Below are 15,872 nucleotides of genomic sequence, written 5' to 3'. Positions count from 1 at the left end.
TTTCCCTGCGTCAGTTGCTTCCCCTCTTTCTTCGGGCGACAACGATTTCCCCTTCCCCCTCCTCCCAAGCGTCATTCGTTTTTCTTACCCCAATTTTCCTCGCATGTCCCTCGACGCGACGCCGTAGAGCGTGACATATCGACATCTTGTATTTTGCAGATAAATCTGTGTTCCCACCGCGAAAACAATTTACATTTGTTTGTAGGTCATGTAAATTGCCTTCTTATCTTTATCATTTCTACTAATGATATTTGTACGCTCTTTTATTTTTTTATTGACGTTTCTCCTTAGAGTGAAATTGAATTTGTAATTATTTCTTTCACGTTGGAAGCGCGTAGAAATTATTCTGCTATTCAAAGCATTTAGAGAAGTAGAAGTCTTTCTTTATTCAACAGATAGTTAAATATTGATGAATCTAATATAGCTTGCATTAAGGAAAAAACATTTAGATTCTTTCGATTCAATTCACGAAATTATTATCGTCACGAAGTTTGTATTCCTCTCGAGCTGCCTTGGCTGCAAGAAGACAACGACCGCATCGGGCACACCGCCAACCAAGTCTGGGGCGCACCACCCCCACGTAACGTGAGTCACCGTGTAATAAGGCTGAAGAGAACGGAGACGAACTGGCAGAAGGGGTGCGGTTCGAATTTATGGTTTGTTCGGAGGCGTTCGCAGTCTGCTTACTTGAGCGAAGAGATAAGGATCTCTCTCTGTCTCTCTCTCTCATGGTAGTCGCTCGTAGTTTGTTGTTGAATCAACTGGTCAAGTTACATGCTTGCTTCTAATTGGATTCTCGCAACATCGGCGAGTCGAAAAGCGCCGCTGCGGGGATAACGTTGTTCGCAGCATCGTGAATGCTCCGAATAAACGTTCATTGCAAAATTAGCGGCCAATTAATATCGCATAAAAGCGGAGTTGCTCGAGATTCTCACGCGTGATGTGTGATTATTAATATGTTAAATAATGTTTTCTAATTACTGATAATGATAATTATATATATATCCAAAATTATAATTAATTTTAACAGATTAATTTATATTCTGATAAAAGCATGATCTTTGTCTGATGGAACTATTAATCCAACTTACTTATTTACGAGATTTCTTATTATTTAATGATGCTTAAATAGAGTATAAAGAATCCGTAATTAATTACAGCATTATGTATGACAGTCTTCAAATGATAGAAAATTCGAAAGTCTGATAAAATTTTTGCAATCGACGTTTTATATTTTAAAATCAAATATTAATAATACAGTCATTTCTAATGCGACTTATGTTTAGTGACGTCAAAATGCTTTTTATTCCTTGCGATAACCAATATATTTTTGATAGCTCGCTTCTCAATCAATGATTAATTTGACTTGGCGTTTGACCGCGGGGCAAGCGTTTATCACGCATCGTTATTGAAATAAACGCGCACCATCGTCGTAATCTCAAGTCGACCGGACACGAATTATTGTTTTCCGAGAGAAGAAAGAGACGTCACATAATAGCACTATATCGACTTTGCGAGGTCATAAAATCGAGGTTTCATTGGCGGTATCGGATATCGGCCGGACGTGGCATTTGCATTCGTACATTCATTATACGTTCGCACAAGTATGTATAGGGTGATGTAGAAGCATTGCTATTTTCCTTATTTGTCAATTCTCTGACGCAGTGAATTTTAATAAGAATCTTTTGAACGAGACCGCATTAATAATTTAAGAAAATAAAAATATAGAAATTAAATACTTCTCGAATTAGGCATGCAAATTTGTGATAATGAAATCGTACTTTTCTATTCGATATCAAGAATTGTAATGAACAAGATATTTTTTGTAAATTATTTGTGCAGCAAATATTATAATCTTCCATGAAAATTTTATTTTTGGAAGGTTTATATTTTTAAAAATTAGCAACGAATTTGCAGTTGCGTTTGGAGCACTCTGTATACGATTCTAAATACACAAGCAACCCTTGTCGCGATAGCAAAGGTCGCGCACAGTTGCTGCGATAGCGGTAACCCGATTTGTTTTTCTCTGGAAAATCAATCTTCGCGGAAATAATATATGGGGAGTAATGATACGACTGGAGTGTGCAATATGATTCTTAAAGGTCGACTTTGCATCGACCGGATGACTGGATCGATTAAAAATTCCTGAGAACGACGCGTCCTTTCGCTCATCTATTCATAGAACTCAGATTACCGAAAGCGATAAATGCATCGACGATTTCCGATGAAAAATTTCTCTAAATTAGTCGAGCATTAATTCTCGCTATAATTCCGAGAAATTCCGAGATTGGCAACCGCTGATCCTTCATGATTAATTTATTCTGCAAGCGATTAGACGGAAGACAGTTCCCATCTGTTCTTAAACACACGTCAACGACCAACACGCTTCTCCGCTTATTACTATCAGCATTAATTAAAATATTATATTATTCCTTTACCTCATGTGCGACAAAGAAGCGTGTAAAAATAATCAAGTGCAAGATCCAGTATGCTTTTTATATAAAATCAAATAAAATTTTATTGTGCACATTTAGATACGCATTATTATAAATATAAAGATGTAGGATATATTAAATGATAAATGATAAAGATAAGAAAAATATCAGACCAAATTACTTTCTATTTTTTCCGGAAAGACGTATTGTGTCATAATAACGCGTAATATTTCCGATCATCACTCATTCAGACGAGCATCCGAATGACGTTTAAGGCCAGATATCGGCGCGACGTTAATGCCAACAAAGAAGCTTCGTCATTTCGGCCCTAAAATAATATCAGCCTGTCCGCGAAGTCTTGACGCGTTGAAACAATATTTTCACAAGGGCGTCTGTCCGTCGCATCGTAACCCAGAATCCGGGAGGAGCAGGGGGGTAAGACTGTTTTTCGACGAACCGTCTCATCGCTCCAGAACGTCTCGACGGTCACCGACATCTCGTCGTGGATCGATTCGCGGATGGTAAACGTGCCAAATCTCGTATTCTAGGCGGGCTGTACAGAGCATTTTGTACAAAGCATACACGAAATTTGCATATAATTTCGAGGGAAAAATTACAATTATACGAACCTATCATTCGTATAGTGCGTCAGAAATTTTCCAGTTTATTATTGAGAGCTGATAATTTCGACTGTACACAAAGAACTGTCTGCCCGGCGGAGCGTAGGAAAATAAAGCGTAACGAAGCATGTTCGCATATGCACACGCGTCCTGTGCACCATATTTTATCGCGTGCCGTGATACTCGTGCGTGATACTCAAATGAGGGTGGCGACAGTTGAACACTGTAAACCCGTTCGTACTCCCCCTCCCCCCCCCCCCGATATGTATCTCTTAAGTATGCTAATTTTTTTCTTTACTCTGACAGCGCATGCACTCTTTCGATGACGCACAATGAAGGCGTCGTATCTGCGACGGGATTATCTGCAAACATTGCGCGATCGAAACTAAAAATGCACATATTAATAAAAATCTGTGTTCCTCAAAATTCGATTATATCGCGTATGCTTTTATCATGTTTAAATTTTGCATATATTTGTTTTTTTTCCAAAAACTTGTAAATTACAGCGAATATAACTAAGCAATTTTTGCTTCAAGCATTTTCCATTTATTCTTGATCATAACATACGTAAATAGTCAATTCAATTTAAATTATGAAATGTAATAACTTGCTAATGGTATGCGAACTCAATATCATATTCGTGTCAGCAAAATATGCGAGGCATTACGAAAATGTTAATTTTATTTCAAAGAGGAGAACCGTATTTTTCACACGCAAATAATTCGCATTTTGCATTGCGCTTATTAAGATTTATTCCGGGCGGCCAGCGATGAGCGATATAATGTATTATTCGCATACTGTCTGTCGTTCGTGTCTTACGAGGTAAGATGCCACGCGCGTTACCACGCGGCCGCATTATCGGGATGAATTTACAACGCCGTTTGGCGATCTGCATTTCGCGCGCGAACCATAACGAACCTGTTAGTGCAGAACGCGTTGCGTTACGTAGTTATGGCGCCCACACACGGCGCGTACGATTTTAGCCAGCATCACGCCGCGCGCGCGCGCGCGCGGCTGGCCTTTTTTCCAAATAAATCTGAAAGCTGACGGCATTGTGCACACGGTATCGTTCCATACTCCATCGTTTTAGCGGGCTTTCGGCTAATTACGGAACGGCCGGAACGTCAAAGCGTATGCGCGTTGGTAGCGGATGCGTGGGTGGAAGCGATTTTTCGCAAATAGAACCGATAGCCTTCGATCAGTTGCGAAGGCTTTTAAAATATTCCAGTAGAATATCTTTATAAGTAATCAGCTCTTCGATTGCACGATATTTTCTCATTATAATTGATTTATTATCGAATAATATGGAATATTTAATTTTTTAATGCTTGAATGTTTAATTTTTTATGGCGACAGTTGATGCATAGCGAGTCGTTATTCATTTAATTAAGAATATTTTATTATTTTCAGTAATTTCGTATATTTAATTGCGTACTATGCGACGTGGAAATTTGCTTATTTGATAACAGCGTTCTGTTCAATTCTACATTTATTTATTAATTGCTCCGAAATTGATAACATTCGCGATAGCATCGATATGCGCTTTGTTGTCGCAATATAACATTACTCGAACTAATATTAAATTTCGGTGCTTTTGAATACTTAACTGAATAATACGGTGCCATATGAAACCTAACAACGCATTAATATGCAATTCATTCCATCGAACGCTCGTCTACATTTGCGCCTGAGAGCAATTCCATTTCATGCACAATCAATCGATTGTTCCACATCCCCCGATTCTCGAGAATATTATATCGGCGAACATTCGAGCAATCGAACGTCTCTTGCTCTTTTCCACGACGAAGATGACCGGAAAGAGGTTGGGGATCAGGGGTTGTTCGAAACGTGAACGCACGTGGTTGATTCGGTCCTTTCGTCGAGTTGCAACGCGGAAGAAGACTCACATCCGTTTCCGTCTGTTTATAAAAACAACGGTTACTGCGCGACGTTGTTGTCAGGACGTACATTTTCCGATGTTTCCTTTCTCCGCTTTTATTTCCTAGTTAAGAAAACATGAGAAAATTCGCTCGTTAAAAGGATAAGGCTTTGTTGGAATGCAGGTATAATTGTGACATAAGATGACTAAGTATAATCGACGCTGCAACAATCGATATTCGCGTTGAGGAATACATAGGATAATTGTAGAGTGCGTACAATCGAGAAATGAGTCACGAAGCAGAATACAGACCTATTACATCTGAGTTCGCCTAGGAAACTTGGAGCAGGCTCGCTATTTTTCGCGTATTCTATCCTGTTTCAGATTCCCCGAGTCTTCGACTGCGATCCGGCTTCGAAAGTCGGCAACCGGCCGGGATTAATTCAGCCCTTCGAACACTTACGTAGAAATGGAAGACAGTAATCCGACACCCGGTTGTCAGCCCGGCAGGAAACTGGCCGGGTGGAGGAGGGACAGAGAGGAGGAAGAGATGAGCGCGAGCGAAAAGAATGACGAACGATATAACTCCGCTGTGCGAGCACCACGCGCTCGGACCGAAATATATTCGCTCGTCGATACATTTTATCGTCGCGCGTGTATATATTGTAAAAGTGCGTTGCTCGTCCCATGTTTATTTTACGACAATTATAATGATCGACTTTGATGCACCCGTGCTTTGTCATCTCGTGGCGCACGTTAAATATCCTCGGATGTCGCGTTTCATTTAGTCGGCGCGACGCCAACGATGGCACGGCAAATCAAATAACGCGTTTCGAATTAGCGACGGGAGTTGCGCAGGCTGCAGCTACGTACCCCACAATCGGCACGCGATGATTGCTTTCGATTTGATCCGATTTCGAGCGGCGACAAGAATGACGACGACGTCGAAGCGCTCGGGGGACGAGGGAGGGGGGGGGGAGTAGCGGGGTCAGGCAGTTGCGTTTGCACGCTCCATAAACGATTAATACGCTCTCTCGTCACGTCCCACGTGTCGGATGACGGTGCAGCGCGCGCGAAGCACGCATTCTCCGCGCGAGATTGTTCGCGACGGAAAGGTCCTTCCCCCCGAAGCTGCCTTGCGGAACATTAGCATGATGGGCTCACTCTCGATCGTGACGTACTCATTGATTATAAGTACCTGATACTCATCGCACCCATAATCTCCATGTTCATTAAAGAGATATATAATGATCATATTAATTATACCATTTAAAAATATAACGCGAGCGTCAATTATTCTAACATTGATCTCTTTAATCTTCTCATCTAACGTGTCACGAAGCAATGTAAAGTTTGCCGAGCATTACGATGATTAAAAAAAAATATAAAGAATACGGAATTAATGAAACGAATACTTTTAATACGCGTATAATGTTATTTATGGTTTCTGATAACGTGAGTAATTTTGTGCTAAGTATCTCTCACATGCGAAAAAGCATTAATATTTTGTTCATCGTAACGATACCATTAGCGATTAAATTTGTACGTTCTCGTAGATTCTGGTTTTGCGTCTATTACCAAAGCCCCGGCAGCGAAACAAGTTCGATCGATCCCGAAATAGACATCGCCCAAATGCGATGTAACAAGGATGCAGGAGGTTGCTGGATGATATCAACGAAGGGGCAACTGCGGTACACCATTAACACCAATTGTGGTTTCATCAATTTTCATCCACGTGACTTTTGGACCGGTAGACCGGACAGCGAAGGTGTCAAGCGTGACGTTCGGCGGAGCGACGATTTTCGGTCAGCTTACGTTGACAGTTGCGCTCGTATGACGCATCGGGAATAATCACGACTATTTCGTGAGCGGACATGAGGTACGTACATACACGTTCAATAATTATTCGGCAATTTTATATGATTCAAATTGTCGGTTCTTATATTGTCAAGGTTGATTCTATCAGAAAAGCGCAACGATGCATTATTAGAGCGCATAGATAAATATATTTGCAGCGTATAAAATCTCGTAACAAGTCGATAATTAATTAATATTATTTTATTAACAGTAACCAATAATGCAACTGATACAGCGAAAACCTATTGCAGAAATGTTATAAAAATGTATCTCGTATCTGGCATCTGCGCTTGGCGCCACGCGTGGGCGAATCTATAATAATATAGTGCACCGTCAAAAATGTCAATTAGCAATTCCACGAGTAGCGTTGACTCAAACACTAATTAACGCTTACGTCGGGAAAGTTTTCGCCAGTATTCCGCCAGTTAGCTTATGACGATAAACAACGCGCGCTACCTTCGCGCGCGCGCGACGGTCCTCCATATCTCTTGCACGCCGCCGCGTTACTCCTCGGCGTCAAAGACGACGGTAATTGCGTCTCCCGCGCAATATGCGCTACTTACGTATCTCTTAATTAATTCGTGCCACGGCTCGCCCGGGAATTATTTCCACATCGCCAAACGCGCACCCTCGCGGCTCTCTCGCCTCGCCCTTCTCTCCCTCGCTCTCTCTCTCTCTCTTTCTCTCTCTCTCTCGTCGTTCGCGCTCTCCTCGAGCGACGCTAATAGTCGCAACGTCGGAGTTTAAGCGGAAATCGCCGCCGAAGGAAGCTTATCTAATAGTTACGGCCGCAGCACGTAAATCAGATAATATCGAACATCGGTAGTAATTAGCGATTAGCGGCGCGCGCTCGTATATATCGATCTGATTGTTACATACTAATAGAAGTGCCGTCAATATGACTATGTTCGTATAATCTGTCCGAGTGTTCTGCGCGTACATATATGCGTCTGACTGATCGCCTCTCTTTGCTATTGTACTTTTAACATGACAGAAAGTGAAATATAGTTCTGTAAATAGTCCGCGCACTATTAGCATAGACAATACGCCATTCAATATACAATACAAATATACCGTGTCAGTGGCACGGGTTTAATATGGTATCGTATGATTTATTCATAGTATGTCTACGTCGAAACGGTATCTCGCGTACATCGCTGTTTTTAAAATTCTTGACATATTGAATCGCAATACGCGAGTCTCAAGCAAACTTGCAATAATTTATTAACGCTCTTCTTCATAAGAAAAATAGAGTAACACGTGAAAGCACAATAAATATTATATTTCATAGATAATATATACAAATCATCGCGCTTCACATTTACATATACTTCACATTCTCTCGCATTCCTCTCGATTTGTTACACTCGCATTTTAGCCAGACAGCTCTATACATGATCTCTAATATCACAAGGCACATATATTTAACTAACTCGCATTCCGCAGGCCGCATCTTTCTCCGCGCGTTTCCCCTCGAGAAAAGACATTCAGTGCGTTACGTAATATTAACAAATTGAACCTTAAAAAAGAAATGGATCTGAGAGAGAATGCATGCATAGAAATTTTTCCGTTTTTCGCGGTCGAAAAATAACGATCGAGCGCTACATTCTCGTGCGGTGCAACTCTTCCGAGACGCCGCGCTAATTTTATCCCGTTATGCTCTACGAAGCGAGCGACACGTGGCGATATAAGTGTCCCTTGGAACTAATGAAGCATGACGTACGTACGTAACATGATGTCTCCATTTATACTGTGGTGTTGTAAAAACGTTATTTTCGCAACGAATTTATTTTATTTCGTAGACTCGAACATTGCGTAGCGTCGCATAATTAGCATAATACGCGTTCCGGAGGAACTTTTGGCAATCTTGTTCAAAGCAACAGCTTTTCAATAATGACCTCAACGTTATAAAATGGAAAATATCGCACGGATGGCAAATATTCATACTTCACGTGTTTGCTTCCGCGATCTTTCCATTCGAGCGGTTTGCCAAATCAAGATATACACCCGTGTCTTGCGCCAAGTCTTCTTTTTTTTTTTTTTTCGAGGAAAGATAAATTTTTAATATCCACCTCCAAGCGTGTGTATTTACAGTATCGATTTGTTTCGCGATTAGTTTGCGCGAATGTTTAGCTGTAATTAGTGACAAGGTAATCCGGTGCGTCATTAAGTTTGCATGTTAATTGCTGACAGATCGACTACCACTGCCCGCGGAGTCCTGCCTGACGACATTCACTCTCATCGGCAGGATAGCTCCGTGAGCGATACCGTAGTGCGCGTACGCGTCTTTGCCATATGCCACGGTCCTCTCCTCGATCCGTTGACCGGGTTTGCTGACATTTGACGACGAGCTCGCCGGCGAGGTCGTCGACGAAGGCGTGCCGCTGCTAACCTGATGATTCGCCGCGATATCCTGCAGAGTGTTGAAGCTCTGCATTACCAAATGAGAGGCGGCCGACATAGCGTTCGTCGGCATCGTGATTTGCGCCACTACTGGCGGCGAGCTCTCGACTCGAGCGGGCGGAACACCGCTCGGAGGCTGCGTCTCCGCGTTGCCTGTTGCCGACGCGGCCGCTCCTCTATCAGCTCGGCCGACCGGCGGAGCGGCTGATCTCGCTGTTCGCGATACCGATAACGCAGCGACGGAGGGATGGCTCGCTCGACCCGCCGACGGATGCGGCGACGCGGACGTCTTCGTCCGAGGCGGATCCTCCGCCTCCGGCGTCTGCAAAACCGCCGCGGATTGTGTCCTTCTCGCCGAGGATTCCGCTTGCTTTTCGCTCGATCGCACGTCCGAAAACGGCGCTGTATGGGCACGATTTTTTCTAGCCGGGATTTGCGGACTCATCGGCGCGACCTTATTTCCGGAATCCGGTGCGCCCGCTGCGATCTTCGGCGGTGATTGTTTGATCGGCAGCGTGGCACGCTCTAATGATTCGTCTTGAGAATTATTAACGTTAGTTCTCGCGGGATCCTTGACGCTTCGGCCATTGGTGCTGGGCGATACGTCGGAGATGACGTTGATCGATGCTGCGGAAGTGTCGCGGGATTGATCGTTGCCGTTTCTCACGGCGAGATTCGGATCGCCGTTGGGAAAACTGGCAAAGCGCGCGACTGTTTCTCGCTCCTCGGCCACCTGCGGCGCGAAGGGTATTTTCCTTTCGACTGGCTTTACGGGCACTTTGTTTTTCGACGCGGTGCTGCCTCTTCTCTTTCGACGATCGTTCGTCGCGGCGCTCGGACGCCTCTCCGGGAAATGCCTGCCCCGCATGGGAACCGGATCCGTCTCGTCGCTTTCGTTATCCTCATCTTCATAGAACTCTGAATCCTCGTACGTATCCGACTCGTCCCCCTCGTTCTCCTCGACGATCGCGCTAGCCTGGATCCACTGTCTGATGCGATCCTTCTTCTTCGATCGATCCACCGTCGTCTCGATGCCGTACGTCGTGAGCGTGTGTAGGAGTTGATTCTTCTCCTCCAAGGAACTGTGGAAGCTGTACATAGACGGGCAGAGCTCGTCTCTCTCGTCGGCGCCGCCTGCGAACACGAGGGGGAGCGTCGCTGAGAAAAATTGCGACATATCGCCGGCGATATTGCGATCTAAAAGCCAACTTACCATTCAACGCTTTCTCAGCCCCGAGTTTCGCCAGCCATCTGTCCTCTAAATATTTATTTGCCTCCAACACGCTGACAGGTCGCTTGTCAGCCTTCGGGTCGAGCAGTCTTTTGAACATTCTTTAAGAAGTGTAATATTATTATTATTGATGCGGTTAAATTATTAAAATTTCTACCTGTAATCTGCATCAAGAATGATTAATAATTTGAGAATTGATTTAAATAATTAAAAAAAAAAAAAAACATAAGTGAGGAAAGTGTAAATAGTGAATGAATAATAGCTACTACTGTATCACGTTGGATTCACTTGGAATGCACGCCAATGCGGCGCTCAATCTTGCATTCCCAAGCGAAAACTCACCTCTGCGCCCGCGAGCTGATCAGCTGAAATAATTTCGGCTTCTTGGCGATGTTAAGCGTCGCGTTGTGCCAGTTTTGATATCTTGTGTAGCGCGGATCATCCAACGCCGCCTTCTGCCATGGCAGGCATCCGGTCAGGCAGACAAATAGGACAATGCCGAATTGCCAGACGTCGTGCGACGTGCGAGCTCTGAAAGTCGTCCGTCCGTCGCCGTTAAAATGTATACATTCAGCGGCCGTGGGCGAGCTACACGTTAGATATGATTCACACAATACACAGGAATGTATTGTATAAATTTTCTCTATGCAGTATCAAGCTTTCGAAACTCGATCAAAATTTTATCGCTTACAAGATCTTAAAAAGAAAAGTAAAAATATAACGCGACAAGCGCGCTTAATGGTTACAATCACAGCATATATATAATTACTTGTACGTCTCGTCAGTGTCGATCTGCAATACCTCGGGCGGCGAGTACGGCAGCCACTCGTTGTGCCTTCGCACGACGGTGTTGACCCGCCTGGTCTCGCCGAAGTCGCACAGCTTGATGCGCGAGAAGTCGCTGCGAAACACGAGTATATTGTCGAGCTTGATATCGCGATGCACCAGCTCGCGGCTGTGTATGTGATACACCGCAGCGGCGAGCTGCCTGGCCACCCTCTTCGCGTGCAGCTCGCCCAGCCCGGTTTCCGTCACGTTCGACGTGAGATCGCCTGAAAATCGATGGCATCGCGACTGACAATGAGACGTATTTATACGGCAACGCGCCCGCGAAGCTTCGTCGTCTCTTTATCGTCTACAATCGCGGATAACTACGTCGTGTCTCGGAATAATCGGTGAATTATTTGGAATTGTTTAGTCTTGTTATTTGTGTATCGGAATACACAAAATATGTATGCAGAAACTGTCACCGAGAGAGTGTGTGCAATTTATTCCATTTTCAAAAAATGAATTTTTGGTAATTTTGGAGGAAATACGTTTATAAATTTATCAATTACTCCTAAATTTAATTGTGTATGAAGCATTTTTATTAGCAACGAATTGTATTTGTAAATTTAGTGAACTTAAAACCTTGGCTTTTGAAAGATAAATTGTTGATTTTTCTATTAGGTTTACAATATACTTTTCAACAATCAAAAATTTTTCATTATATTATCATATTGTTAATTATTATACTTAAACCCAAATATTCTTATTTACGAATTTGGTAAAATAATAAATTGCACAGCGGATTCGAATGATTAAAATGATTAATGAACGCGCTTGATTCGTAAGATCCACAAATAGTCGGCGCGCACGTGCGAGCGCGAACGTGATAAAAAAATTCTCTCACCGAGCGGGGCGTATTCTTGACTAAAAACGTAGAATCCGGCCGTCTCGAACGCCACGTCGTAAGTGGTTATGATATTCCTGTGCGCCGACAGATGTAATCCATAATGAAATTCCCGAAAGAAGTCTGAAATGCCGGTGTAGGCCTTCGGCAGGGCCTTCAGCACCATCTCGGTCTGCGTGCTGCGGTGCTCCGTCAGCAAGATCTTGCCGAACCATCCCTCGCCGACTATCTGTAGAATGTCGAACTCGTCGATCAGATTTACCTGTTCCAAAAAATAATTAGTTGCTGACGTGCTGCCGTGCATAACGATCGCCGTGATCGATAGAATCGCGTCGCTGCTCCTCCAGCCAGTAGAATGCTCGAAGTAGCGCTTTAGACGTTCACAGTGGAAACTTAATGATGCTCAAACTCGAAAGAGAAAGAGAGAACGAGTAACTCGAGAGCTTTGAGACAAAGGACGCGAACGCTCGTAATGTTACAAGGAAAATGTGCTCGTAATGTTACAAGGAAAATGCGATTCCAAAGGGAAACTTAAGGATTTCGCGAGCACGATGCATTATCCGCTGCACACTGTATACAACGCGGCGCTCCGCCCGATCTTAACGCGAGGTCTATTTTTACTCTGATCCCAATGCGAACCCGACACATAGTAACTAAGGTTTCCCCTTAACGCCGTTCCATTGAACCATATATCTCGCCGCAATGAAAATTCGACCGTTCTTTGATCGGATAAAGAAAACTGCAATAAAATTGCAACAATTTTTGCTTGTAAAAATGAGATTACATTTTACTCTAATATTTGATACAATGAGAAATTTTTAACTATTAATGTGAAGTAAATATAAATAAAATACTTGCACGAAATATAAATTTGCTTACTGTGTCGTGTTTCAAGCACGTTAATTAAAACAAATTAAAAATAATAAATAAATAAAGTTAATTGAGAGAAATTTAACTGATCTCATCTCAAATATTGTAGGCAGCAATTTTCATGTTTTATTGATGAAGTTAATAAATTTGTTCTGTCATATTGAAATATTATTTGCAAAAATATATCCCGTTTAAAACATATTATTTCTTAAATAATTTTTTTTTAATATTGTTGATTGAATAAATTTAAATCTTTATTTCTGAGACTTTTATAATTATCATAAAACATAATCATAATAAAATTTGATGAGTCTGATTCATTATTAGATACAAAGTCACGAGCGATCCAACGCGAATGACGACGAGTCACGGTCGCAAACGTCGTCGTCACAAATTCTCCGTTAGGGAAACATTGGTGCAATGCCAGGTAGGAGAATGGCCGTTAGTCGAGCAAGCATAATGAAATGCTGCTCGTTCGCGAATCCTATTTCGAGATCTCAATGGCTCAGTGGCTGGATAAGGTTCGCCATCGCCGTTGTTTAAGCTTCTTTATTCGGAGGAGAGGAGTGCTGCGACTTTAGGGAAATATCGCGCTTACAAAGAAAAAGAAAGCCAATTGCATCCGGTTTCTTGTAGAAAAACTGAGAAAAAACACGAAAGGAACTAACATTACCTTCTCGAGCTCGAACTCTCGTATCCTATGAATGGATCCACCGATCGCCTTCTTCATTCCGCTCATCTCGATAATCCTTCGCCTTTTATCACCGAGAATAGACTTCACGGCTCAACGCGAATCAATTGCACCCTCCAGATATTACATCCTGTCGCTCTTGTGAATTTCGCAATATTGCTAGTCAATCGCCTCGTTTTGAAATAGTTTCGCTCTTTGAAACGCACTCTATTCTGCAAAAACATTTAATCGACTTATGAGATTAAAATTTATCCAAATAACTTGAAAAATTCGAATTATTGTACATCGCGCGACAAAATCCACGTTGTACAAATTACATGCATCGATGCGCGTGTTCGGCAACGAGATAAATAGAATTCCAACGTTATGATGGACAATGGCATTTGGTGAGAAGTAGGACACGATAGTAATAAATCCGGATGATTGTATCCAGTCGTAAAATGGGAATTTAATGATGCGCGATATTTTATTTTCGCTGGGAGACCAACAACGAATCGTTAACAGCTTGAAATCGCAATTCCGCGAGAGTGTGCATCGTCCGTGCAGCCGGCTAGTATTTTTGTGTCGCGTACGATTGTTGCGCAAGACGCTGGGCGAGAAAGAGAGAGACGCTTCGAATCTTACCAAGAATATGTATACGGCACACGCCGTATACATATTATTTGGCAGATTACGACAATAGATACAAGATCAAAGTTTTCGAAATATTTTCTAGCGATTAGAGAGCGAACGTATTTTCGTGAGCTGCTGGCGCAAAAACATATTATGCGATTTTCGTGAGTTTTAAATTAATTAAGCGGTGTTTCCTGCGATTTTTTACTCGCGCGATAAAAATAAGTATACACGTGCTACACTTCCGTCTCTCTTCACATATGCATCAAATTATTTCCGAGAGTCCAGATGTAAAATTTAAAACGTCAGATACTTTGTATTTTATTTGCCTTTTATTGAAATGTAATGTAATTTATTTATTTTCTTTAGTTCCCGTACAATTAACGAGTATTTTATTATTAGATTGCCGCATACGTCGTCGTCTTTTGCGAAAAGTATCACGCGAAAATCGATGCCCGCGAGCATCCAACGAATGAATTTTATTTAAATCCTATTCGTATCGGTGAACGCAAACTTACGGTTGATAGAATCTGCGGCGAATCGGTCTCCCGTCGTTATTTATGTAAGCGCAATCCGCTGCTCGCGATTCACAGAAAGGCGAACACGCACAGCGTGAGGGCGCTCATGTAAATTCACAGATCGCGTGCTTCCTCGCGCACTTCCCCGTGAGAGTCCTTCCACACACAGAGATTCGGAGAAACACAGGAGACACGAAGAGGCACAATTAACACCATCGGGAACGCATGTCTCCCCGCGAAAGTGCACTCGCGAGTAAAATTGTCGTTAATAACGCGGACACGCGGATCGTAGAGTTCACGCAAGGATATCGATAGCTCTTCTTCGGACGCGAGCAGATCGTGCTACACGAGCGGCCACGCACCTCGAGTGATTTCACGACTGGTCTGCCGTGTTCGGTGCACTGTTTGCCTGTCTGTAGTATTTATAAAACGCAAACCGGAAAGCGCGGCTGGCGAGCTGATCTTGGCGTCTTGCCGGTTTGCCCGCACATCTACCATTTCTAAGGGCGGGCATTATACTTATCGATGAATCCAAAATTTATGTATAAATATGGAATTCTAATAATATAAAGCTTAATTAAATAGTTAAGATCTTATATTTCAATTATGTCTATACTTTGATAGAAAAGAGTGTATTTAATTAATTAACGATATTAACTGGTGCAATTAGCTTAAAGCATATAAAAAATATTGTATTCTATATATGACGTCTTAAAACACAAGCTTGGTGAAAATATTGTGCGTATATATACAAAATGGATAAATAATACTTATAAAAATAGCAATTACGTTTTGCATATCACATGGGAAATTTTCGTTATGATTGTAAAATGTATGAAGTTTGTGATAATTGTTACAATGATTATTAGTTTTTATAATTTATGTTCAATAGTCACAAATTTGTATTTCTAACGATTTAATTGCAATGCTAATGTTCCAAAATTTGTATATATTTTTTTCTACACATGACAAAACAAACGATAAAATCTACGTAATATTTATGCACATAAAGATCGTTCACGGACAGTTTTTATATCAGTGGTATATTTATTTTACATCGCATATACATGATACGAATCTACAA

The 15,872-nt window shown here is 42.2% G+C and overlaps 1 protein-coding gene across 2 annotated transcripts; it reads right to left on the bottom strand.

Moving 5' to 3' along the window:
• Window positions 1-6,974: 6,974 nt before the first annotated feature.
• On the bottom strand, window positions 6,975-15,189 carry LOC105676611 (uncharacterized). Of its 2 annotated transcripts, none has more exons than XM_067351322.1 (7): window positions 14,789-15,189; window positions 13,636-13,870; window positions 12,098-12,359; window positions 11,195-11,477; window positions 10,768-10,956; window positions 10,408-10,526; window positions 6,975-10,328 (listed from the first exon to the last, which is right to left on the bottom strand). In XM_067351322.1, exons 3-7 carry the CDS (start codon window positions 12,261-12,263, stop codon window positions 8,971-8,973), a joined length of 2,115 nt encoding a protein of 704 aa, XP_067207423.1. In that variant the 5' UTR covers window positions 12,264-12,359; window positions 13,636-13,870; window positions 14,789-15,189; the 3' UTR covers window positions 6,975-8,970. The 2 variants fall into 2 exon arrangements, with proteins under 2 accessions (XP_067207423.1, XP_012230073.2); XM_012374650.2 differs by having other exon boundaries at window positions 13,641-13,870.
• Between the last annotated feature and the right edge of the window lie 683 nt (window positions 15,190-15,872).

The sequence above is a fragment of the Linepithema humile genome, chromosome 3, assembly GCF_040581485.1.
Source record: "Linepithema humile isolate Giens D197 chromosome 3, Lhum_UNIL_v1.0, whole genome shotgun sequence".
NCBI lineage: Eukaryota > Metazoa > Arthropoda > Insecta > Hymenoptera > Formicidae > Linepithema > Linepithema humile.
This window is presented reverse-complemented; position numbering and strand designations above follow the sequence as displayed.